Genomic DNA, 27,628 nt, shown 5'->3' on the forward strand with positions numbered 1-27,628 from the left:
GGGCTGGTCAGGAGGTGAGGGCCACTGAAACAACCCCTTAGGGTCACGTAGGGTTTGGGGGTGGTCAAGATACTCAAGTGCTAGTGCCCTCAGTCAGGAGATGGGGCAGCTCAGAGAGAGAATTCCCGTGGCCCCCTCACCCTACCTTTAGATTAGAAAGTGGACCCACGCAGAATTGTAAAGTGGTAGGAGGGGAAGTATTAGCAGATGGAGACCAGAAGTATAACCAAACCTGCCTTCCTCCACGAAGCCCTCCCTAGTTCAGACAGCACTGAGCTCCCTATCCTCTGAATTCCTGTTATACCTGTTCATTCAGTAAACGTGCGGTGACCATCTATGTGGGAAGCCCCCATGCTCAGAGCTGTGCAATCTGGATACAATTAAGACCTGGTCCCTGCCTTCAAAGAGCACTGCCTCCTGTTGACTCTACCTTGGTGATCTTGTCCATCACTCTTTTCCCGCTGAAGCTGCACCCAGTCAGATCCTCAGTGGCTCTTGCTGTTCTCACTCAAAAACCTTCTAACGTATCCCCCACCCCGGCAACAGCAAAAGCATGCTGTACCTCTTCTTAGGTCAATAGTCCCAAATCGCAGCTAGATTCAGGTCACCCTTTTGCTCAAAACTCTCAGCTCCCCATTACTAACTCAATACAATCCAAGCTCCTTAGTCTGACCCCAACCTCTCTTTCCAGCCACGTCCGCCACTACTCCCCTCCTCCCACCCCACCCTCCAGCCAGGTCGAATGAATTGGTGTTTATTGGTACATGCCCCATAAGGTCTAGTTTGGTCATGTCTCTCCTTTTTAGAATGTCCTTCATCTCATCCTTAAAGGTCCAGCTCAAATGTCATCTCTCATAAAGCCTTTCCCAATGTCCTGCAACTTGAATGTAATTGTTCTCTTACAGAATTTTAGCTTCACTTTCTATCTTCTATTAAAGTCCCTTGAGAGCCTGTGAGCCCAAGAACAAAATCTGATTTAACCTTTTATCCCTCCCTCTGTAGACTCTGCACAGGAGGCTACTCAGATATTCACCAGTGAACAAAATCTAAGGCTATGCAAAGGTACAGGACAAGAAGGGAACAGATTTCCACCCCACTGTTCACAGCAGCATTATTTACAATTGTCAAGATACGGAAGCAACCTAAGCGTCCGTCAACAGATGAATGGATAAAGAAGATGTGGTACATATATACAGTGGAGTACTACTCGGCCATAAAAAAGAATGAAATAATGCCATTTGCACAGCATGGATGGACGTGGAGAGTATTATGCCAGTGAAATAAGTCAGACAGAGAAAGACAAATACTGTATGGTATCACTTATATGTGGAATCTAAAAAATACAACAAACTAGTGAATATAACAAAAAAGAAATAGACTCACAGATATAGAGAACAAACTAGTGGTTACCAATGGGGACAGGGAAGGGGGCAGGGACAGCATAGGGGTAGGGGATTGAGAGGTACAAACTATTATGCATAAAATAAGCTACAAGGATATACTGTACAGCACAGGGAATATAGCCAGCATTTTATAACTATAAATGGAGTATAACCTTTAAAAATTGTGAATTGCTATACTGTACACCTGTAACTTACATGTTGTACATTAACTATACTTCAATTAAAAAAAATTTTTTTAAAGGAAATGTATTTTGATAGAATGTAAACTCAACTAGGGCAAAGACTGTTGTTCTGTACACTCACATACCCCAAGTATTTAAAACAGTACCTAAATAATAGGTGCTCAACATATATTTGTTGAATAAAAGAAATGAACAAGGGAAGCTTTCACAAAAGGGGGCCTACAAACTGAGTAGTGAAAAATAGATAGTACTTGGTTCACAGAGAAGGGCATTCCCCAGAGAGGGAAAGCCTGCGCTGAATTCAGTCGTGGGAAAGTACGGCTTATTGACTAGATGACGGGAATCCCACTGTGGCAGCAGCATAGAGAGCTCAGCGTGAAAAGTGAACAAACCCAGAGTAGGTTAGGTTGTCCAAGTCTTGAGCTCTACACTTAAAAGCTTGCTCTTTATCAGTGGCCAGTCAGTGCACCGCAAGGCTCTGAGGAAAGCCCACGTCCAATTTGTGTTCCAGGACAATAACCCTGGTAGCAAAAAGGACGTGATCAAGGGTAGGAGACCAGTTAGGTTACTGAGTGAAAACTAGGTGGGCGATGATTAGGCCCTTACCTGGTGGAACAGGAAGGAGGAGATTGGACAGATTCGTCTCTGATGTTTGGCATTTCACTCTTCACTATGTGTTGATTTAATCTAACTTGATCGTCCCTGTCCTTCAGGCAGCTGCACAGTCTGTTTCCTTCTCATCACCCAGCAGAGCAGACTTTCAATGAAGGACAGTTGAAGCGGGCAAGATTTTTTGGTATCACTTAAAACAGTGTATTGTGTGTGCAGAGCATGACCTGGAGATCCTGTGAAAATGCAGATTCTGACTGAGTGAGTCTCAGAGCCTGCCTTTCTACCAAGCTCCCAGGGGGTGCCAATGCTTCTGGTGCAGAGACCACACTTTGGGTAACAAGGACTTAGAATCCAACCCAGACACGAGGTACTTAATCGTGGTCAACCAGAAGCAACAGAGCCTGTGGTGGAGTGTGTGAGCACTGAAGCAAGAAGGCCTGGTTCACAGCCACCTCTGCTTCTCCATCACCTTTCAGGTCTCTTCCCGCATCTCACATGTGAAATGGGGTAATAATCATACCCACCACATAGGGTCTTGTGAGGATTAAGTTCATTTTTACGTGAAAAACTTAAAACAGTGACTAGCACATGAGTGCTCAGTAAACATTAGCCATTATTACAGCAGTCTGATGGATTAAGACAATCATTTCCCTGCCTCAAGAAGAACCTAACTTTGCTGGAGAAATAGGACCCTATCTTGTACTTTTTCTCCCCATGATGCGAGGCAAAGGCTGGTCACATTAAAGCGCTCACTGGGAGGTAAGAATAGCCAAGGGTGGGATAGGGGGGTATCTCTAATGCAGAAACTCGCAGGCGGGAGATTGGAGAAGGGATTTAGGAGAGATGCTCCAGCCGTTTTCCTCCATACGGGGAAGCTGAGCACCTCTCACGGCGCTGCCCTGCGACAGCTTCCCTCCACATTCCGTTTCTACACCAAGATAATCCCTTACCTTACAGCGACCAAGCTCATTTTTATCTATTTATTTCATTTGTCCCTTCTCAACCCCGTATCCCACTCACTCATCCCATGGGCAACCATAATGCCTTTCTGTAACTTTTCGCTTCTACGTGTTCTTACAAAGTGATTTGTTTTGTGTACGTGTTTTTAATGTACAGAAAGGGTATCGTGTTATAGATCTGGTTCAACTTCTTACATTCGCCGCTCAGCACCATGTTTGAGATGGACCCCTACGGCCACGTGTGTAGCTAAGCCAATACCCCTAACTGCTCCCCAGGACTCCTGGCGCACCCACCGTGTCTCGCCTGCCCCCTCTACCTCCTGACGCTCAGACTGCCCGCAGCCCTCGGTCACCACAGGCGCTGGTATTCCCATACACGCCTCTTCTCATCTCCCTAGGTTTAAGGAAGGATGCAGGTCAGGCCGTGCCATCAGGCCTCTGGCGCGGCTCCAGCTCAGGCACTGCCTCCATCTTGGTCCCAGGAGGGTATTCTTGACAAATGGAGAAACACATCAAACAGGAGTTTTGTGGGTTGTTTTTGTTTTTGTTTTTCCGCTAGTAGTAAGTTTTATTCTAGGCAACTGCACACATCAAAGGGGACATTCACATAGGACCCAGGAGCCCACTCTCATCTCCCCAAATAACAGTGGGGCAGGCATTCAACACGCCTGAGAGATGGGCATCTGTGTGCTTTTTTCCCATCATTTCAGGAATAGTCAATCCCAGAACTACTGTGGAAAGTGTGTGATCTGAACAACCTCAAGAAACAACTGGTATAATAAAGACCAACTCCAGTAACCACTGGTATAAGCTGAACAGCCTTAAGTAAAAAGTAGTCTTCTACGCTGGGAGACTGCAGAACCGCAGCAAGGATGGGATGGAAGAGCAGAGAGAAACCCAAACTCAGAGAAGCAGGACCGTATCTCAGCTCCTTTACAGGACCCTTCATTCCCAGCAGGGGCCTCTGGGGTCTAACCCTACTACCCTCCTCCTCTCGGTCAGGTAGCCCTATCCCGGAGTGCCAAGACCCACACAAGAGGGAGCCCAGCACTACGGCCCTGATCTCCGGCCTAACTAAATGTGGGTGGGCTAAAAGAGCCCCATAAATGATCCCCTCCCCGAGGGCAGGCCCAGTCCCCATGTTAGGAACAACTTCTACAACTCTGGAAATTTAAAAATTGTCAGACTTTTTTTTTTAACCAACTACAATCTAATTCCAAAAAAAAAAAGGTTCTTCAGAGCACGGTAAGCAGTTCATTTAAATTATTTCTTCTACTTGTTATTAACAAGGAGATGACAAAAGAAGAGCAGCTAGAGGGCTACGCTTCCACATATCTGCTCACTCCTTTGGCCCGACTCAACCCTCGGGAAGACCTGAATGCCGGGATGGGCCCTGGCACAGGCCACCAGCCCTGCGAGCTCAGAGAGCCAACCGCAGCCCACGACTATCAGCTCGGATGGGAGGAGCAGAGACTCGGCGGTGCCACAGAGACGGCAAACTCGGCAGCAGGGCAAAGACAGCAGGAGAGGCCTGGCCCCGGCTCTTCCTCTTCCATGGTTTTCAGGACGGCCTCTGGGCTCGGCCTGGCGCCTGGTCAAGGGAACGCAAATCAAAGTGAATCCCCTCAGAAAGGAGTCAGTCCCTGATGCCACACTGTCTCTTCGGGGGGACAGCGCCAGCCCCCTCCGCCTCCCCCAGTCGGGCGAGGGGCTGGCACCCCTAAAGCAGGCCGTTGGGCCTTCCGGGCTCCAGGGCTGGCCCACCCCGCTCCCGCTGGTGGATCTTCTGGTGCTGCAGGAGATGCTGCTTCTGGACAAAGCTCTTCTCACACTCAGGGCAGCTGTAGGGCCGCTCGCCCGTGTGGATGCGCTGGTGCCGCACCAGGTCGGACGGGTGGCTGAAGCTCTTGCCGCAGTAACCACAGATGAGGGCGCTCCGGCTTTTCCTCCACGGGATGTGGCCGGGCAGGGCGACCAGGCTGTTGGGTGAGAAGCGCTCCTGGGCCCGGTGGCCGGCAGCGGGCCCCTCCTGCAGGTGGCAGCGCTGGTGGGCCAGCAGGCTCACCCTGCAGCCGAAGCTCCTCGTGCACACGTCACACTGGTGCAGCTTCGCCTTCCGGGGCTGGGGCTTAAGCCGGGGCCGGGGCCGGGGCCGAAGGCTCTCCTCTGGCTCCGAGGCCGTGTAAGGCTCCCATCCTGAGTGGGTCCGCAGATGTGCGGCCAGCTGCTGCTTACAGCGGAAGATGGCCTCACACTCGGAACATTCGTCGGGGCCGGCAGTGTCCCTTTTCAGCTTCAGGCCCTGCCCACACTGCGGACCCAGCTGCAGCTGCCCGTTCGACTTCTGCTTCGGGGGGCAGCCCAGAGTTCTGCCACCGCTGGGGTCTCTACTGCCCTCGGTGGGCTCCTCTGGATTAGTGTCCCCGGGACCCGATTCCAAGAGGACAGAACGTCCCTGACCATCCCAGAGCTCAGGCTGCTCCGGGCTCAGGAAGGCGTGCTCTTCGGCAATGCCCGAGAACTCTCCAGGAAGATCCGCAGAGCTGTCCTGCGTGTACTGTATCTCCTGCTTGATCATAACCCCTTCCACTGCCAAGAGAAAGAAGAGCCACAAAAAAGATCACATTCTAGCACCTTCGGTTTTTTCAGAGCGGAACAAACGTGCGAATTTCAGAAGGGCTCAAATCAAAGTACCCCAGGATCAAGGGAATCAGGATAATTTGGAAGAGGATGAGACAGACTGGGCTGCAAGACCTGAAAATGTAACCTATACTCAGGTAGAGACATACTGATTGGAAATCCGAATATGTTATTCGTACAGAACAGTGTTATAAATTCTCCAAGCTTGTCCACAAATTTGTATTCAACTCTGTGGAAAATGGTAAAATATACACAGGCAACACCTAAGCTAATTTAAGTGTTACAGAGTGTTAAAATAATAAATGAGAATAATTTTTAAAAACCAAACAACTAAACCTGTAGCTGAAAAATTCACATATCCAGCTCTGTTCTTCCTGCACATTCTCCCCAAATTACCTGGTTTACAACGGTTTCTCCTGCCCCTTTACCCAGTTAGCTTCACTCCTGAAGATCTGACCGACCCCATTCCCAGCCTCCAGTGGGTTTTGACCAAGGCCTATTAGACACTCTGCACTGTCCGCAGGGCACACAGAAGTATGACACGGCCGTGAACCTTAGGGACTCCACACAGCAGTTAAGGAGGTAAGATACACATATAACAGGTGAACTGGTGATAATCATAAAGGACTTCAGAACAAATAAATGCCAGATGGGGTTACGAACAATCAGCCTTTGGCAGTTTAGCAGCGGGGCAGCTCACTACAGGCCGCAGGGAGCGGGCGTGGGGTGGCGTATTCTGGAGCCACTCACCTGGGTGGACACCATGGGAGTCCTCCTCCTCCAAGTCACCCAGCATCTCTGTCCCCAACTCCGCTTCTCCTTCTGGCTGGCCGAGCACCTCTGGGTTGGAAACGGCACAGTGTGAGCCCCGGAGAGAGTACTGGTCATTTGCCGATGAACAAGGTGACCAATGTCAAGGAGCTGATATTAAAACTTCAAAAGATTCAAAGTCACTCTCCCTTAGCAGTTTGGGACAATTCGAAAATTATGGCCAATTCGAGTGATCCATTCAGCTAACTGCTGCCTTCAATGCCCCTTCTCAGCCGCTTGAGGCACAGGTGGTCAGGCTTCAGAGCCCACTGCTTTGCTTCCAACACCACCATTGCCACCCACAGACGTGGGCTCCTCCCCGGGTATCTAAGTTCATCTGGGCTACAACCCTGCAAGGTAAGGTAAGCACCGCTATCCCCCACTATGACAGACAAGGAGACAGCCACTAGCAGAACACGTGACCCAGTCGAGGTCACACAGTCCCACCTCTGACCCATTTGCTACTTCCCTCCCCACCCCCCAACTTCGCTCCAGGCACGCTGGCCTTCTTGACAAGGCTCCGCGGACCTAGGTTCTAAAAGATTTTGTCAACCAAACAAAATGCGTTTATTATGTAATAGCCCATATTTTACATATAAAGATGTACATCTATCAATCAGCACTTCTCATCAACACAAAAGGAACACTGGGACCACAAGGACCATCTGTAATTCCAGGTAAACGCCAAGAAACAGTGTTTGCTGAGCCCGTGCTGTCTGCCCATCCCGGGCAACAAAGGGTTTCTTGTCAAGCAGTCCTAAGTATTAAAAGCAGCATGAGGAACCCTAGCCGTGTTATACTCTAAGGCACACAATGACATCTAGTAAATATTATCAAGAACTGACTGGGACTTCCCTGGTGGCACAGGGGTTAAGACTCCAAGCTCCCAGGGCAGGGGGCCTGGGTTTGATCCCCGGTCAGGGAACTAGATCCCACATGCATGCCGCAACTAAGAGTTCACATGCCACAACTAAGGAGCCCACCTGCCGCAACTAAGACCCGGTGCAACCAAATTAGTTAATTAATTTTTTTTTGTTTTTTAAAAAGAACTGACTACATGAGCACGGAGAAGAAACACAAAATGCACAACACCAAGACCTTTCCAAAAGTCTTCATACGCTGAGGGCCTGGAGACTCCCATTTCTCAAGCTGCCTGAGGCCAAGAGAGGACCCACAGCCCACTAGAATCACAGGTGCAGCCTGGGTCACAAGCTACTTGGCCAAGAACCATAGGATGCCTGAGAGCAAATTCTAGGGAGAAAGCTGCTACTTACTGAGGGAGACCAGAGCCTCATAGTTGCTTTTCATCACATTCGCATAGAGCTCCTTCTGCCAGCCCTCCAGGCTCTCCCGCTCCCGCTCTGAAACACAGACTCCATCACTTTCAAGTGACCTGGGCACCTGAAATCACAATGTCACACGGTGAGTGTCTCCCATCAGAGCCACAAAGGAAAGCCAGCCACTGAGAATCTTCACTAACAAAGGGCTGGGCCCACCCCCTCGGGTCTGACTCTCAACCCTCAAGGCTTACCTTGGGGGCCTCACCCTTGCTGCCCGGGGGCAGCCGCAGGACCCAGAAGTTCCTGTTCCTCAGCAGATTCTCCACGTTCTCCAGCCGCCTCTGCAGCAGCCCGTACTCCTGCAGCAGGGTCCCCAGCACCGCCCACTTGCCCTCCAGCTGGTTCCCCAACTCCACGGCCGTCTTCTCGCAGTCGGCCAGCTTCTTCTCGGCCGTCCCCGTTCGGCCCTCCAGGCTCTGCAGCCGGGCGGCCTGGGACTCCATCTTCTTCTCCACGGCTTGAATAGCGGCCACCACGGTCCAGAGTGAGATATCTGTGGTCTGCAAATAGGAGCTTTTCTCTGGTGCTTGTGGGAGCAGCGTGGAGGAAGTCAAAGGGGTGGAGCGGCGCTTCCTCCTGTGCTGAAGAACCAGATACAGGGTCAGGCAGTCAGTGTCACTTACAAACAACAGGTGAAAAAACACAATGGGTCCAGTGGGTCCAGGAGCACTTACAGCACCTAGTTTTTACTTCTCTTCTTTTTTTTAAATTTAAAAAGCATGTGCGGGGCTTCCCTGGTGGCACAGTGGTTAAGAATCCACCTGCCAATGCAAGGGACACGGGTTTGAGCCCTGGCCCGGGAAGAGCCCACATGCCATGGAGCAACTAAGCCCATGTGCCACAACTACTGAGCCTGCGCTCTAGAGCCCGCAAACTACAACTACTGACCCATGTGCCACAACTACTGAAGCCTGCGCACCTAGAGCCCTGCTCCACAACATGAGAAGCCACGACAATAAGAAGCCCGCGCACCGCAACAAAGAGTAGCCCCGATCGCTGCAACTAGAGAAAGCCCGCGCACACCAACGAAGACCCAACACAGCCAAAAATAAATAAATAAATAAATTTATTTTCAAAAAGATTAAGAGGCATATACCACTTAGTAAACTAATAAAAGCATGAAAAACATAAATAAAAATAAAAAGCAGGTGCTTTTACATTCTGATACTGCAAACTACACCTCTATACTGTAAACAAGAAAAAACTGAAAAGAAGAAAGAAAGAAAAATGTATGTAAAATACCACCATCCAGAAATAAGCTGTTGGAATTTTGGTGTATTTCCTATACGTTTTTTTCACCTTTTAACTTATTTCTTTTTCAACAAAACTGCAATCATATTGTACATGTTTTGGTACCTGTGTTTCACTGTCAGCATATTCCGTAAGACTTTCCTGCATCAGTATTCATTTTTTAAGCCCATTTCTTTCTACTTGATATTTTGGACTATTTCTAATACTTTTGCTATGATAAATGATGTAACTTACATCCACACTCAACTTCACATTCCTGCTTCACTGCGTAGTTGATCATGTCAGCCCTGCTAAAAACCTTTCAGTGGCTCCCCACAATCAAGGCAAAATTCCTTAGCAGGACCTACAAGACTCACCTCATTCATCTTTGCACCCCAGCAACTAGTATAGTGAAAACACCTACTAAATCCTTCATAAACATTTACTTAAATGACTTGACTAAGTCCTCCGACATTGTCCTTAGACTTCACATTTTTATGGTCTGTCCCTGACAGTAGAAAAATCACTGTGGCTGAACCTCAAAATTACTAAAACCAGGCTTCCCTGGTGGCGCAGTGGTTGAGAGTCCACCTGCCGATGCAGGAGACACGGGTTCGTGCCCCGGTCCGGGAAGATCCCACGTGCCGCGGAGCGGCTGGGCCCGTGAGCCATGGCCGCTGAGCCTGCGCGTCCGGAGCCTGTGCTCCGCAACTGGAGAGGCCACGACAGTGAGAGGCCCGTGTACCGCAAAAAAAATTACTAAAACCAACACTTGGGAAGTCTTCCTGAACTGCCCTCTTGCCCTCACTGTCCCACTGCATGTTCATTTCAGTCCTAAACCCCTGAAACTTCATATTCTCAAGTGTAACAGCATATACTTGATTCAAGGCTGCTTCTCTAAGCATAATGAGGACGCTGAGAACAAGGCACTGAAAGGAAATATCTTTGAAAGAACGGCCAGGGCCAGAGCTTATGGTCTGGAGAAAGAGGGGTCAAGATGAAACCAACCGGCACAGAACTGAACACTTAAGTTTGGCCATGACCTACTCCAGTTAACCAACTCAGTTCATTATTGAGCTTAAATATCCCCCTTAAAAAAGATTTAAAGAAAAGTTTAATATAAAAGAAAAATACAAATGAAACAAAAAAATTAGATTACTGGGTAAATTCATTTCATCACATGTTCTGCTTTTAACTTTAAGTCTCTAAGTCTCTAGTTTTTTGGAATTTCTTCTTTCCTTTCTGTGGCCAGCACTGTGTTGCTTTCTAGCACTTTTTCCAAACAGGAAGGTGGGTTGGGATCTGAGCAGAGAAATAACATCCCTCCTGTTCCACACAGTCAAAGGCTAAAAAGAGCAGGCAAGCCAAGGTTCCGCTTTTCTTTTGTTTTAGATTATCTATCATGACAGAAACAATTTGAATGTCCATCAACTGGTGAACGGATAAACAGACAAACTGTGTCCATTCATATGTTATGGGTTGAATTGTGTCTCCCCCAAAAGGTATGTGGACGTCCTAACCCCTAGTACCTCACAGTGTGATTTTACTTGGAGATAGTCTTTACCGAGTAATCAAGTTAAAATGAGGTCATGATGGTGGGCTCTAATCCAATGTGACTGGTGTCCTAATAAAGAAGGAGAAATACGGACAAGACAAACACACAGAGAGAGAAGAGACAATGTGAAGGCACATACAGGGAGAAGACAACCACGTGAAAATGGGAGGCAGAGGTTGGAGTTATGCGGCAACAAGTCAAGGAAACACCTGGCACCACCAGAGCTAGGGGAGAGGCATGGAACAGACTCTCCCTCACGGTCCTCATAAGGAACCAACCCAGTGGACACCCTGATTTCAGACTTCTAGCCTCCAGAACTGTGAGACAATAAATTTTTTGGTTAAGCCACCTAGCTGGTGGGATTTTTTTTTTTACAGCAGCCCTAGGAAAGACATATCATATATCAGAATACTCCTCAGCAATAAAAAGGAACAAATTATTGAGACTTGTAACAACATGGGTAAATATCAAAATCACTAGGCTACGTGAAAGAAGCCAGACACAAAATGCTACATACTGTATTCCATTTACCTGACATTGAGGAAAAGGCAAAACTATAGACACAAAACAGAGAGCAGTGGTTGCCAGAGGCCAGGATTGGGGGAAATTAATTACTTAGGAGTAATTTCTGGGATGATGACAATATTCTGTAACTTGGTAATACGATGGCTACATATTTTTCAAAACTCACTTAACTACAGTTATGCTAAAGGAGTAAATTTTACTGTATGTAAATTGTATCTCAGTAAACAGCACTCAGAGTGTTAAGGAAGGAGAAAATATTAGCTATCATAAAAGATACCATAAACAAAGTCTAAAAACAAACAGGGAGAGAATATTTGTAAACAAGATATGAAGTACAAAGAAAAGATAAACAACCCAAAGATAAAACTGCAACTATAAATAATTTGCGAAAGTGGAAATGCAGGTGGTCAATAAGCCAATGAAAAGACAGCCTCATTAGCAGTCAGGAATGCAGATACAACCAAGTGAAACCACTTTTCACCCACGAGGTTGAGAAATATGAAAGAAAGGGACAGGAAAAACATTCGGAGCGGACTATGACGTGGGAAAAGTGGCACTTTCCTAACACTCCTGGAAGGAGTGAAAAATACTACAAACTGTGAGGAAAGAAAATATCCAGAAAGTCATTAAAAACCCTTTCACCTAGTAATACCACGATGGGAATCTTCAAAAATAAATGGCATTATTGTTAAGTGACATACATACAAAGATGATTACTGGCAACATTCTCTGGAATAGCCAAAACCTGGGAATAATCTAGATGTGTAATTTTTTTTTTTGGCCACACCACGTGGCTTGCAGTATCTTGGTTCCCCAACCAGGGATTAAACCCGGGCCACGGCAGTGAAAGCACCGAGTCCTAACCACTGGACCATGAGGGAACCCCCTCTAGATGTCTATTAATAAGAGGATGGTTAAATAAATTATGGCACAACCAAAGATGATGTTATACGACTGTTCAAAAGAATGAGTTAGATCTATATGTATGGTTTGGAAGACTGTTCATCATACATTGATAGGCTGTCAACTTTTACGGAAATATATTTATTCTGACTTCATTTTCCTAAAGAAGAGAAAAGATATGTGTATATGTTTCCACACACAAAAAGGTTTGGGAAGATATTCACCAAACTATACTAACACAAGTCAGCCTCAGGACATGAGAGAGAGGAATTTTAATCTTTGATTATAAACTATTGCTTGTTTGACTTTTTCAATAAACACGTATTCCTCCATAATTTTTTCCTTAAATTCCATATATAAGAATATTCCTGAAGGTAGTGAGAAATTTTTTTAAAGTATACTTACACTGACTGTATTTCTAGATTTTCCGGGACAGTCCTGCTCGCATATTGTATCATAGTGTCAGATCATGTATCATACATTGGGCCTGCAGCCATGGTCTGAAACTCATTAAGTACAAGACACAGCCCCTGTTGTTAAGACACTACAATCTGCTTGAGTAAAACACTAAACAATTAAATAATGTTCTAAAGTGATACTTGCTTAAGCTGGACTAGATGATATTTAAGGTCACTTCTAACTCTGAGATACCATGACTTTTTAATATTGAATAATTTAAAAAAGAATATTTACATAATACATAAAATATATAAAGAAGTGGCAACAAATCTCCATGTAACCACCACTCAGTTTAAAAAATTAATTAATTAAAATTAAATATATATGTATATACACACATACACACACACACATATACACATGCACACAGCATACCTCGGAGAATACTGTGGGTTCTTAAAGCAAGTATCACAATAAAGCAAGTCACATGAATTTTTTGGTTTTCTGGTACATAGAAAAAGTTATGTTTACACTATTCTGTAGTCTAATGCAATGGCATTATGTCTAAAAAAAGTATATACCTTAATTAAAAAATTAAATTTTCTCAGCTAAAAAATGCTGACCATCATCTGTGCCTTCTTTCTGTAATACTAACCTCAAAGTTCACAGATCACCATAACAATTATAATAACAATGAAAAAGTTCAAAATTATTTTGAGAATTACCAAAATGTGACACAGAGACACAAAGTGAGCAAATATGTTGGAAAAATGGCAGATGACAGACTTGCTCAACACAGAGTTGCCACAAACCTTCAGTTTGTAAGAAACACAGTATCTACCAAGTGCAATAAAGCAAAGCACAATACAATGAGGTATGCCTGTGTGTGTGTGTAGGTGTGTGTTTTATATATATCACCTTTACAGTCCTTTGTGCAACTCTCTGAAGTAACTACTATTCCAAAGTTGGTTTTTACTATTAACTGCCCTTTTTCATGTTTGTTTCCAAAAAATATATATTCTTTAAATTTTGCGTGTTTTAGGATTTTATATGAACAAATCACTCTTCTACAACTCCTGGGAATAGCCTGTTGTTGCAGGTGGCTTTAATTAATTCATTTTCAATGCTGTATAATATTCCATCATGTGACTATACCACAGTTTATTTTTCTATTCCACTACTGATGTTTCCCCATCTCTGTCATTACAAGCAGTGCTATGATAAATAGAATTGTGTCTGGCTTCTAGTGGACATGGGCAAGTTTCCCAAGGGTATAGTCGTAGGAGGGGAATTGTTGGCTCATAGGGTATATACACATCCTGAACTTAAGCAGATAATGTCAAATGTTTTCCAAAGCAGTCATACCAATGTCATTCCTGTCAGAAGTCTATAAGTATTCTGGCTGTTCCACAGCTTCATCAACATTTGTTACTGTCAAACTAAAATTTGTGTCCCTCTAGTAGATCTGAAATGATACCTCATCATGGTTTTAACCTGCATTTTCCTAGTTTTTTAACAAGGGATAAGCATCTTTTTATGTTTATTGGCCATTCAAACTTCCTCTGACTGAAATCTTTAATCCATTTATCTTTTGGGTTATCTGACTTCTCATAGGATCTATGAGGTTGTCTCATACAATTTCTCTGTAAATTCTGTATACTAATCTTTATCAGTCATATGTGTTACAAATAACTTCCCTTATTTGTGCCTCATTTTAAAATTCTCTTTATTATCATTTGATTAAAAGTCCTTAGTTTTAATGTAGTTGAGATTTATCAGTATTAATTCTTTTGTGGTTTGAACTTTTGTGTCAGGTGTAAAAAAAATCTATATCCCACAATACTGTCTTCTAAACACTGGATAGTTTTGACTTTCACATTTAAGTATTTATCTCAACTAGAACTGAGACAGTATTTGTGTACAGTGCAAGCCTCAATTTTCATATGGAAAGTCAATAGATCTAATACTATATAATGAAAAATCCATCATTTACCCACTAATTTTTAATGCTATCTCTGTCATAAAACAAGTTTTCATACATACAGTCAGTCTGTTTCTGGCATCTCTGTTCTGTTCTATGGGTCAATTTTTCTACTGCTTTACCAAAATTACCATCTTAATGACCACAGCTTTTTGATAATTATTGATACGTGTCCCACCTCCTTATTTTACAGGAGTATCTTGACTAATTTTGGCCTGTTGATAGTTTACAAGCTCGAAAGTTTTCATAAAAATATCTTTAGAGATTTTGTTTGGCACTGTATCAAATCCATAGATAAATTTGAGAAGTGACAACTTTAGGATAAAATGTTTCAATTCACACACACAGTATATACTCCTTTTGTAAGGTATTTTTTAATACCTTTTGGTATTTAAATATATTCCACAGGTATCTGTTCCAATCATCAATTGCTATATCACAAATAATTCCAAAATTTGTGGCTTAAGACAACATCTATTTTGTTCACGGATCTGCAATTAAAGGGGGGTTTGTCAGGGGCAGTTTGTGTCTGCCCCACTCCATGTCAAGCAGAGCAAATCATAGGCATGTAGGTGCTGGAATCACCTGAAGAATCCCAAGCCACATGGAGAGGGATGCTGTTGGTGGTGATGGTGATGTTCTGCTCAACAACCCTACCTAAGGTCCCAGTCTACAGTCAGCATCAGCCACCAGAACACACTTTCATTTCTAATGGGGTATTTTTGCCTTCTCTCTTTTATCATTAATCTCTCCGAACACTGAAATTATATATTGATATATGGATAAAAAAATTAGTATTATCCCCTATATCTGTGTTGTCCAATATAACAGCCACAAGAAACATGTGGATCCTTAAATTTAAATTAATTAAAATTAAATTAAAAATTCAGTTCCTCAGCTATTGAGCCACATTGCAAGTACTCAAATAGCCACATGTAGTTTGTAGCTACTACACTGAACAAGACAGAGAGAATATTTCCATCATCTCAGAAAGTTCTACTGAATGCACTACACCCTTACTAGTTTTTCTCTGCTTGATAAAATACTAAGGTTGTGTTAAAATTTCTACTATGATAATGAATTTTCCTTGTAGTTCTATCAATTTTTGTTTTATATATTTTGAGACAATATAATTAGGTGCACGTAAGATTAGAAACGTCCTATCAGCCTGGTAAATTGAGTCTTTTACCATTATAAAAGTAGTAGTAGCCCTCTATCTCTAGCAATATTAATACAATTAAGCCATTTTTCTTTTGATTAGTATTAACCTGATACATGTTTTCATATCCTGTTATATTCAACCATTTCTATAGCTTTATCTTTCAGTTGTAGCTCTTATAAGCCATTTGCTGAACTTTAACCAATCCTATCAATTTTTGCCTTTTAACTACATTTAGTCCATTTACATTTATTGTAATTGTTGAACTATTTTTATTTATTTTTACCTTTTTTGTGCTATTTATCCCATCTTCTTTCTTGCCTTCTTTTAGATGATTTTTTAATTTTATTATCCCCCTTTAATTAATTTATTTATTTTGCAACCAAAACTTTAATCCCAAGGATTCTCACAAAACATATTACAAATGACAGCATGAAAAAAAAAAAAATCTTGCACAGTAACTCAAAGTTCAGCTCTACAATGTACCCTTAAACTGACAGGACATGGGTATATTGACTAGTCTCAAATTTCCAAGTAATATTACAAAGAGCTATGTATCCATATACAGCAAACACAGAAGGAACTTATGACCTAAAGCAAAGGTAAACTAACTTTCTTGAAACTTCTTAGATTCTAAACCCACTGGACAACTTCTTGTCCAGTGTGAAAACTAGTGGAATTTTTAAACCTCTAATCTAGTTTAAGGGTGCAGCTTTAATTTTTACCTGCTGGCTTTGTGTTCACAGCAGCTTTTAAAGACTGCCTAACTACAGCTGCATACCATATCTCAGCTACAGTCTTTTCAATTTTTGCCAGTTTTGTTTCTGTAATATTAAACATCACACTTTAGCTGGGCAGGAGTTAGAGGTTTATTACCAGTCTATGCAAGCCTAAAAATTCAAAGCAAATTCAATTTTGCTTAAGGGAACATTGTAAAGTAACAATTCTTGATATTACATGCCTCATATGATCCATTTCAAACCATAGAGAATTACACCTTTATGTGTCACTGTTCCAAGAGACAAACAAATGTAAACAGCTAAAACATTTTAAAAATGCACCAAGCTTATGAAATCTCAAACAAAACTTGAATTTTCTGTACATACTCCTGTCAAATGAAGTTATTTCCTGTACATCACTCCTCTTGCAAACTGATTTTCTATTTCATTTGACCTAGATCGGCTACGAGACCTAAAGAAAGATCGGGACGGCTTGTGATTTCTCTCCCGGGACAGTGATCTCTCTCTTCTCCTATCTCTAGAAAGGGACCTGCTCCGGCTGCGGGAGAAGCTTCTCCGTCTTGGAGATCTGTGGCGAGGTGGAGGACTCCTCCTCCGATAATCATCTCAAGGGCGGTCTGTTGTGGCCTCTCCCGTTGCGGAGCACAGGCTCCGGACGTGTAGGCTCAGCAGCCATGAATCACGGGCCCAGCCGCTCCATGGCACGTGGGATCCTCCCGGAACGGGGCACGAACCCGTGTCCCCTGCATCAACAGGCGGACTCTCAACCACTGAGCCACCAGGGAAGCCCTCGACTTCTCTTTTCACCATTCGACAGTTCCACTCTTACTCGGCAGCCACATAGTGTTCTCCCATCTAGCTCTCGGACAGCATTGGCTGCATCTCGGCGATCTTCAAATTCAACAAAAGCGAAGCCGGGAGGGTTTCTAGCAACCCACATACTTTGGAGTGGTCCATAATAGCCAAAAGCTCGTTCCAATTCAGTCTTGTTACCATTGTTTCCAAGATTACCTACATAAACTTTACAGTGCAACGGACAGGAATCACGATGCATTTCAAGATCTCGGGTTAGAAACGCGTATGCTCAAATCCACACACCCTCGGCTGGGTCTTCCCAGTCCCCTCGCACCTGGCACCCACAGATGCTCTCCCACACCCGTCGTCCACGAAATGCCCCCCCGTTTTAAATTGTAAGTTATACAGACGATTTCTAGTCTTTTAGCAACCATCCTAGAAATTACTTACAAAGACCTTTAAATATCTGAATTCTGATCTCTTCCTAACGTTTACATCAATGCTGCCATGTATTTTAACTCTGCCTTTGTTTTTAACCCACAAGAGATTATTACTGTTTTATTCAGTCAATAGTTGTTTAGATTTACCCATTTTAATGGATCATCATACTTTCTTACACTTTCACTTTCCACTTAAGATAATTTTCCTTGTACCTGAAGTATATCCTTTAGAACTTCCTTTAATGAGAGTATATTGGTAACAAATTGTCAGTTTTAATTTGTCTGAAAATATTTTATTTTACTGGTTCTTTTTTGAAAGATACTTTTGCACAGTTTTAAAATATGGGATTACATAGTTATTTTCTTTTAGCCCTTTGATGAAACCATTCTACTGTTGGCTGGCTTCCACTGTTGCTGAGAAGCTGAACCTCATCAGCCTTACAACGGTTCATTTGAAGTTAATCTTTTTTGTTTGGCTGCTTTTAAGAATTCTCTCTGCCTTGTTTTCTGTACTTTCACTATTATGTGTCTAGGTAGAGATTTCTTTATGTTTATCGTGATTGGGATCTATGGGACTTCTAAGCATTAGTATTTGCATCAGTCCTACAATATCCTCAGTCATTAGCTATTCATCAATTATGTCCTCCAGTGCAGATTGTGTGTGTGTGTGTGTGTGTGTGTGTGTGTGTGTGTGTGTTTCCTACTGGAATTCCAATATGTTTTTCTTCTGGAATTGCAATATCTGAAATCTCTGAAGGTCTAATTTTGTTGCCCATTAATTTTATTGGCTTCTTCTCATAGTTTTTCATTGCTTTTTGGATAACTTTTTTCTGTGAATTCATTTTTCTTGGAATTTTATCTGAGAATTATCTGAAGTCTGAGTTAAGTGTAGACTCCTCTGGAGAAGATCTGTGCTTATTTCTTATAGACGGCTGGAGGCTCCACTTTAAACTAAATTCTTGGCTTAAGGTTTCCCAGACACCAAGGTCGTGTGAATTCAGGTGATAAACCCACTTGAGAGTCAACATGAATTCTCAAGGGGCACCTTGCACCCATCTCCCAGCACCAAGGTTTGACATGATTTTCACTCCTTGGGGGTAAGAGCTTACTTCCAGTTCACGCTGAATGTTGCCCTTTGAAGTCTCAGTTTTATGAGACTGGAGTAGGAGGCGTCTTAGACTCCCCACCATAGGCTCTGAGTTTTGTCTTCTATTTTCCAGGCCCCTTGAGGTCATAAACACTGCAGATGAATGTTCAGCAAATGCCCTCAAAGTTGGCTTCAGAACTCTGCTTACCTCTTAAGTGCTCCATCTTTCACTTAGTCTTTGGGCTCCACGTATTCTTTTTTTTTTTTTTTAATTTATTTAATTTATTTATTTTTGGCTGTGTTGGGTCTTCATTGCTGCATGTGGGCTTTCTCCAGTTGCGGTGAGCGGGGGCTACTCTGCGTTGCGGTGCACGGGCTTCTCATTGCAGTGGCTTCTCCTGTTGCAGAGCACAGGCTCCAGGCACACGGGCCTCAGTAGTTGCATCACTCGGGCTCAGTAGCTGTGGCACGCGGGCTCTAGAGTGCAGGCTCGGTAGTTGTGGCACACGGGCTTAGTTGCTCCGCGGCATGTGGGATCTTCCCAGGCCAGGTATTGAACCCGTGTCCCCTGCATTGGCAGGCGGATTCTTAACCACTGTGCCACCAGGGAAGCCCCTCCACGTATTCTTTACTAGCTACATTTCAAATATATTTGTTTTTCCCCCCCCTCAGCATTTTTAGTTGTTTTCATCAGGGCACCCACTTGGCCATACTGTCAAATAAGAGGTACTGAATCTTCATCTGAAGATGAGAAAAGAAATATGCTCGAGAACAATTTAAATACATTCTGCGGGCTTCCCTGGTGGCACAGTGGTTGAGGGTCCGCCTGCCGATGCAGGGGACACGGGTTCGTGCCCCAGCCCGGGAAGATCCCACATGCTAAAGAGCAGCTAGGCCCGTGGGCCATGGCCACTCAACCTGCGCGTCCGGAGCCTGTGCTCCGCAACGGAAAAGGCCACAACAGTGAGAGGCCCGCGTACCGCAAAAAAACAAAAAACAAAAAAATGTTCTACAATGACAGATCCATAAATTACTTAAAGCATAGTTGGGGGTTTTGGAGGATCTTTAAGACTTCTTTTTAACAAGGCCTGTTGAAGACTTGTAGATAACCGCACTGACCAGTCAAGAAGTACTCTGGAAATCAGTAACTTGTCCTTCTGCCCGACTTTAGTACTACAATTTGATCTTGGGGGAAAAGGCAAGTCTTTGACTGGATCATCTTAACTTAAAGGAATCAAACGAGGTAAATATCATGATATCATGAACATTTTGTGTCTTGTTTCCATAATTTGTTGAAAGCAAACACTGTGTTCTTTAAGTCTTTCAATCCTTCCCCTCTTAGTTCTTACTCACTTCCTACAAGAACCAAATACAGTGAACCCAGCTCATGGTCAAGTTTTCACTACAGGATCTCCTTAGCCCTCTATTCTCACAAAGGTCTCACATGATTTTGAAAGTGTTTCTAGATGGAGAAATGCTGCACTAAAAACCAATTAAACTCCATCTACCCTTCCTATAACAAATCATCTTGTATCACCAAAATAACCACCACTTTATAATAATATGAGATTGTCAGAGCTGCCAGAAACCTTTGAGATCGTCTAGTAACTAGTCCAACACTCTCAACTTACAGCTAAGGAAAAGGGAGGCTTCAAGTGAACAAAGTTGCCTAAAATCACTAAAGTGGATAGCTGAGAGCTGAGTTACGGCTGACACCTAGTTTCCCGACACCGTGCCCAAGCTCGGCGTCTTGCCATTCCCTGAATGGGGCATCTGGGGAAGGGGGAGAGGGAAAGGATCGACAGCTTCACAGACAAAAGCCAACAACTACACCGTGAGGTAACACCTGTCCCAAAGAGAGGAAGCCCAGCCTGACTTCAAACTGCGGCTGCAACCCAGGGCAGTCTGTAGCAGGAGAGCACGGCAGAAGGAACGAGGGAAACCCATCAGCCCGAGAACGAGCTGGTCGCGGAGAGGCAGAGTCCTGGGGTCCCCGAAGCACCGGGCAAGTTCACTGGCAGTGACGGGGACCCAGGGTTTCCAATCCGCGCCCCCTCGCCAGCCTGGAAACGGGCTCTCTTAGGGCGCGACGAAAACGTGTAGGGACGGTAGCAAATCCAAGAACATGAAACAAACCTCCGAGAAGTTTCTCGGCGAAGGCGCGTGGCACTGGGGCTGTGGCCCGACGCGGAGGAAACCGACAGGGGGAGGGCAGAGCTCTGGGGTTGCGCGGGGAGGTCAGTGTTGACCCACGCCAGCTGCGGACCACGGCCGCCCAGCCCCGCACCTCGAAGCCCCGCCCCGGCCGGGGCTCCGCCGTCCCGAACGCGCCCTCGGGTCCGCGCCAAGAGGACTCTTACCCGAGCAGGCGCCGACTCCGCCATGGCTGCCACTCGCCCCCTAACACCCGGGCCCCGCCTGATACGCCTCGAGGTGCGTGCGGGTCCGCTGGGCGCCCCCGGCCCCTCCTCGAAGCTTCCCCCGGCGCCGTGTTGATACAAGGTGCATTATGGGAGTTCGGCCCTCCCGGGCCAATACCGGCGCCAGCCGCTCTCCTCACCGCGCGGCATTCCCTTTGCGCCCCCATGCGGCAGGAGGGTGAACAGCAACTCGGCACTCCGAGCCCGAGAGGGACAAAAGGACTTGGTGTTTCCCAGTCGAGTGCATGTTCGGAATTTAAGGCAAACGCATGGACCTTTTCGTGTCTTCTACGTGCCCAGCACTCTGGTAGGTGCTTTGAGGGATTCAAAAAAGTATAAAATTCAGACTTTGCTCTGAGGGAAGAACGTGTAATCTGGCTGGGGAAAAGAGATACGGTCCCAAATGGCAAGCAGTTTTATTCCAAAAGTACACCTGTTATTTCGCTTTTTAGAAACTAGAAATACACTTCTCATATCAGCAGTGGGTTAGGTGCCCAGGCCAACCCCCTGAAGCTTATCAATGATAGTAATCATGCCTTGGAAAATCCAAGATAGCCCTGATTTCATACCCAGCCCACACGCTACACGTTAAGCCATGCATTCTGTGTTTTGGATTGAAAAGCATGGTTGTGTTACCATTTGAGTATGCAACACGCAACCGTAATTATGTAATTTGTGCCACATTGTCTCTATAGAGACAGGCGATGAATTTCCACCTCAAATGATAGGCATGAAGCAATTCCCCTGAGAGCTAAACTCCTAAGATCAACAGGAAAGTATGTTCACGTGACTGGCTCCTTCTTAATATGCAGGGCTCAGTTCAGACTTTACCTCCTCCCAGAGACATTCCCTGTCCACCCTGTCTACAGCCCAACACCCTCCTCCATCCCAACACTCAATCTTGTTATCCTGCTCAAAATTTTTCATAGCATTTATCACTATCTGAAATAACCTCATTTTTTTCATTAGTTTGCATAGTAATTATGTTTCACTAAAATATCTCCACTGTTATCCTCCATTTCTTGCACACAGAAATGCTCATGAATATTTTTGGATAATTGAACGGTGAATCAGAAGGTAAGGATAGGAAAAGTCAGCTCCAAGAGAAAGCATGATGTCCAGCGCAACCAGACTGACAGGGGATTGGTTGAATCATTAATACACCTAAAGAAAAAATGGGGCTTCTCTGGTGGCGCAGTGGTTGAGAGTCCGCCTGCCGATGCAGGGGACACGGGTTCGTGCCCCGGTCCGGGAGGATCCCACGTGCCGCGGAGCGGCTGGGCCCGTGAGCCATGGCCGCTGCGCCTGTGCGTCCGGAGCCTGTGCTCCGCAACGAGAGAGGCCACAACAGTGAGAGGCCCGCGTACCGCAAAAAAAACAAAAAAACAAAAAACGGGACGGGCTGAGAAAATTAGTCAGCCTTGGAGATATGTCTCAGGGCAAATTAGTCAGCTTTGGAGATATGTCTCAGGCCAACAAAAACTTACTGTCAGATACAGAAAAAAAAAAGTATCATGATTGTGGAGGCAGACATATCAGGACAAATGATACTGAGGTCATTAAACCGTTCAGTTATAGAACTCACGCTCTCCATTCTGTTTCTATGTCCACCAGGCAAACTTATGTTGCAGGTTCCCGTGTAGCTTCTGGGAGACAACATGCAGGTCAGACTGATGGAAATGTCCAGACCACCCCTGGAAATTATTAAACTGATACCCTGGTTTATCCATCAGTCTCTGAGAGTCAGCATGATTTAGCATCCCTGCCTGGAACTATGGAAAAATATTTAGATCAAATTCCCAATGTGCAAGGGAGGTAGCACCAGGTGCTGGTTTGCAGCCTCACGGGCTTGCAGAGATGGTGCAGTGATTTAGAAAGTGGGCTGAGGCGTGAGAGCATCTGGGTCCCTAGCCCAGAGCTGCCACTTGCTAGATGTGGACCTTGGACAAGTCATGAACTTATCAGCACCTCCATGACCTCATTATTAGTGAGGGATAATAGTAGCACGTATCTCGTAGAGTTATTGTGCAGATTACATGAGTTAGTTCAAATCAAGTGCTTCGAACAGTGCCTGTCACAGGTTAGGAGCTCAAGAAGCACTCCCGATCCCTATTACTCATTGCAAGATAACAGATGTAAGTAAGGTGCTTGTGCAGCTGAATGCCTGACACATAGCAAGCACTCAATAACAAGCAATTTCTCATTTTGGTTTGGTTTTGCTTTGGCAAGGTCCAAGCCTTGAACTGCAATGAATTCACAAAGATAAATGTCACCTTGTTGCATCTCTTCGATGCCACCCATTTGTCCTTTCCCAATGACACTCAGACCTTGACACATGCCTTTAAATAAACTTAAAATGCAGTTCACAAGTATTCCCATTGGTGGCAGTGGTATTAGAGGAATGAAGGAAATATACTCTTAGTACTTGTATCCTGTCATCTCCACATCTGTACACTATGAACGTAACATGCAGAGCTGAGAGCAAGCATAGACATCATCTTACCCAAACCCTCATTTTCAGTGGCAGAAAAAAAGTATTCTTTGAATCATAAATAATATAAAGTTTAATAATGCTTTAAAGTATTTATCTTGTCCCTTTAATTTTCTGTCATATGATTTATAGCATACATATTAACACATTTATGTACATATATGTATGCGCAAACATCTTTTTAACTCAAGAAAGTTTATAGACCACAGCTTTGAGACCCTTTCTAGTCTGTTCCCCTTACTATCCTGCAAGTCTCTAGATGGCAGGGACCATGGCTTTTGTGCTCCTCTCCCATCAATAACCCCCTGGGGAGAACGCTCCACTCAGCTTCTGGGTCAGTGAGAACCCCAGAATGAACACTCCTTGGCTCAAGCTGACCCCCGACCCCCACATACATACATATATACATACATATATGTATGTAGTAGGTACCTGTTAACCTTGTCAGCCTAGCACTTGTCCCTTCCTCTGGGCATAACCTCCTTCCCTTTGGGGTTGGCTCTTTCTGGGCTCTAGCCGTGTAATTCAAATGGACGCCGCCATCTTGTTCTGTGACAATTCCAGCCTGGTCACAGTGACTGAAAAGCAGGCACCTGGCTCAAGCCAGCCCAATCATAGCACCCCAACCTCCTGGCCACAGTAGCTGAGCCAGTGGTGGGCATATGACTTAAGCTCTTCCCTTGGATTCTTCTACTGGTGCTGAGGGAACAGGTTAATTTACTCTCTGGTGAAGCTGTAGATGTGAGTCAAGAATAGTCTTGTCCCCCATTTCTTTTCTGGAGTCAGTTAATTTGAAAGAATGATCCCAACACACAGAAAGGAGCAGAGATGACACATTTTTGTCTCTGTCCAGGATTGGTTATTCAAATGTTCCTCGGAGTCTGTGAATGATTCCAGGTTCCTTCCAGAAACTTCCCCTTTCTTCGTGGTTGGCCAGTCAGCCTCAGGTAGGGGAACTGGGTGTCTGGGTGACAAGGAGATTTTTTTACTGCACATCCTTTTACCCATTTTGAACGTATCAGACTTGTGCAGATGGGAATTCCCTGGCGGTCCAGTGGTCAAGACTCGGCGCTTCCACTGCAGGGGGCGCGGGTTCGATCCCTGGCCTGCAAACTAGGATCCCGCACGCCACACAGCGCGGCCAAAAAACCCCAAACAAACAAAAAAACAGGATTTAAAAAAAAAAAAAAAAAAAAAAAACTAGTGCAGAATTCCTTTTAGGAAGAGAAAAGTGTTTTTTTTAGCAAAAGAGTTTTATTGGCCATTTTAATTGTGAAAAAATAGGCTCCCGGGCAGGGCTTGGAAGGTAGAAGGTGAGCAAAGATGAAACTAAATTGCTCTCCAGAGTAAACTGGGATTTGGGGGTTTCCCTGGGGAGTGAGGGACCGGAGAAGGGGAAGGGGAGCTACTCTTTAGAGGCTGGCAAGGTCCTGCGCTAGGCTGAGATGAGACCCTCGCTATGAACTTCACAATATAAAAGTCTACTACGCGTAAGTGTCTTACCTGGGGGAGGCAAAGAAAAGGCACAGAGCTCCGCCGTCTGGGTTAACGCAGACCTGAGAGGCAAGACCAGTATTGTGAAGGCAGATATATGTGAACTGGGGAATCCAGAAAGCACACAATACCTGAGGAAAAGAAACCTCTCCTCCCGCCCAGATCCTTGAGATGGGGGCCAGGGCTGCTGGTTTTGACACTATATGCTGGGGACTCCAGCCCCTTTACCATTAAAGGATATCGATCCCATTGGGACGGAAGGTGTGGGGACACCCGGGTAAACAACACCGGCTTACACTTCTAAGACTGGATATAGGCTCTCTCCCGACTGTTTTTAAAAAAAAAATTTTTTTAATAGATTTATTTATTTTGGTCGTGTTCGGTCTTCGTTGCTGCGCGTGGGCTTTTCTCTAGTTGCGGCGAGCGGGGGCTACTCTTCGTTGCGGTGCGCGGGCTTCTCATCGCAGTGGTTTCCTCTTGTTGCACAGCACGGACTCTAGGCACGTGGGCTTCAGTAGTTGTGGCGCACGGGCTCTAGGGCGCAGGCTCAGTAGTTGTGGCGCACGGGCTTGGTTGCTTCGCTTCATGTGGGATCTTCCCGGAGCAGGGCTCGAACCCGTGTCCCCTGCATTGGCAGGCGGATTCTTAACCACTGCGCCACCGGGGAAGCCCCTCCCTGTATTCTTAAATGGGAGTCTTTTATAATAGGAGATAGTAAGCCTATAGCGATTAGAATGCTGAGGAATGATATGGGTTTAAAATATGTCTAAGGAGGTTTGAGCAGCAGAGGTTCTCAGCCTTTAGTACACACTGCCAGCATATCACTAGATTTATAGACCTACGGGAACCTCACTGGACAGGGTAGGGGGATGTGAGATTCTTATATCCAGGACCCCTCTTCTCGAGAATAACCATTGTAGAGATGTCCCTCCATGATGGCTCCCTAGCGAGTCAGTGTTGGATGGCATGACGGCCATGGCCTCCCCCAAACTATTAGGGTCCCAGGATGATAAAATGCTGTTACATGTTTTTCTAACAGTCACCAACCGATGGGCCAACACTGTAAGACACAGACACAGGCTGGTTCATCTTGCGCCTGGTGTGTTTACTCATTTTTCCTTTACCCTCTGCCATCACCCAATATTCCGGGACCAGATCTCAGAGAGCCAGTTATAGCGCCCAGATCCTTGATGGTGAGATAACTTTGTCCACCTGTGGCTCTTCATTTTCAGTGGCATCTAGCTTAAACTTGCCCGTCTCCAGACTTCCTCTCTGAGGAAGCTATGCACTGTTTCTAAGTTCTAAGGGGGGATGAGGGTGTCTGTGGCACAGCAGGTCACAGGCTAACTGGCCGCCTGCCTGTGGAAGAGCCTTGGCACTGAAGGCCCTCCATGGCCAGGCCACGACTCACCTTGCATCTACATCACCTACAACTTTATACACCCCCGGCTCTAGCCAGGCCAGTCTCCTGCCTTACTGCCCCAGCTCCTGCCTCCCCGACATGTTCCCTCCTCAGCCCGCTTTGCCTCTCCCTCCTTCCCCTGCTCCAGTCAACGCATCCTTTAAGCCTCGACTCCTCCAGGTCTAAAGGACATATAAGCTCTTAGCAGTGGATGCTTCTCAACAGGAATCTGGTAGGAAAGAGCTTTACTCTTCATTATTTTTTAAAACCGATTTTTACTGCATGCATTAATCTTTTAATTAAAATACTTTTAATTAACACATTATCGGAAGGAAAATAAAAATCCACCCCCAAAGTAGGACCGCTGTCCTGCTTCCGTAAGTGGACTGCAGGGTCCACACTGAGTGTCACCACCTTTGCTCAGCTCCGGAGGGGGGTGTGTGTGTGCCGTTAGAGCTCACTCTAGGACTCCCCCAGGGGCTGGTGCTGGAGGCTGGGTTGACTTGTGGCATAACCGAGGGCACTTGGTGCGTGGGGTCCACCAGACTAGGACGCAAGAAACCAGAAACTTGGCCTTGGCTCTCTCACTCATCCATCACTAAACCTCTTTGGGAATCAGCTCCTCAAAGGTAAAATAAAGGGACAGACTCGAGCTACGGGCTCAAATGTTTCAAACCCATGTCTCAGTAGGGATTTCGCCCCCTCCTTCATACTCTTAACAGCCAAAAGAAGCAACAAACAAACAAACAAACAAAAAACCCTGTTGGCCTTACTTCCCATGATTTAGGTGATGAAAATGTTGATTTTCTCCACGTGCTTTTGAAAAGCAGAATACTGCTGCCTCCCAACCAGTTCAATGGACTAGAGGGTCCCCTTCTGCTCCAACAAAACTCCATTGAGCTTGTCTATATTTAACTTCTCATCGTCTTAAGATGTGCCTCCTTCAAAAAGCAGACCAAAGGGGAGGGGGGGAAAATCCCCGTTACCTGGATTCCAGCTCATTGAGGGTTTACTGTACGAAGCCACGCTGGAGAGCCCTCCGGCCTTGTGAACATGCAGTC

The 27,628-nt window shown here is 45.2% G+C and overlaps 1 protein-coding gene across 1 annotated transcript; it reads right to left on the reverse strand.

Moving 5' to 3' along the window:
• Window positions 1–1,302: 1,302 nt before the first annotated feature.
• On the reverse strand, window positions 1,303–21,281 carry ZNF212 (zinc finger protein 212). The gene is made up of 5 exons (XM_059074296.2): window positions 21,121–21,281; window positions 8,138–8,527; window positions 7,881–8,007; window positions 6,547–6,636; window positions 1,303–5,745 (listed from the first exon to the last, which is right to left on the reverse strand). Exons 1-5 carry the CDS (start codon window positions 21,142–21,144, stop codon window positions 4,877–4,879), a joined length of 1,500 nt encoding a protein of 499 aa, XP_058930279.1. The 5' UTR covers window positions 21,145–21,281; the 3' UTR covers window positions 1,303–4,876.
• Between the last annotated feature and the right edge of the window lie 6,347 nt (window positions 21,282–27,628).

The sequence above is a fragment of the Kogia breviceps genome, chromosome 9 (assembly GCF_026419965.1).
Source record: "Kogia breviceps isolate mKogBre1 chromosome 9, mKogBre1 haplotype 1, whole genome shotgun sequence".
NCBI classification, from domain to species: Eukaryota; Metazoa; Chordata; class Mammalia; order Artiodactyla; family Physeteridae; genus Kogia; species Kogia breviceps.

Excerpts from the sequence above, each read along its gene's own strand:
- ZNF212 (XM_059074296.2), bottom strand. The coding sequence starts at position 21,144 with ATGGCGGAGTCGGCGCCTGCTCGG. Across the intron at positions 8,528-21,120 it reads CGGAGTCGGCGCCTGCTCGG|CACAGGAGGAAGCGCCGCTC; the intron begins GTAAGAGTCCTC and ends CTGGTTCTTCAG. Across the intron at positions 5,746-6,546 it reads CTCCCATGGTGTCCACCCAG|TGGAAGGGGTTATGATCAAG; the intron begins GTGAGTGGCTCC and ends TTCTCTTGGCAG.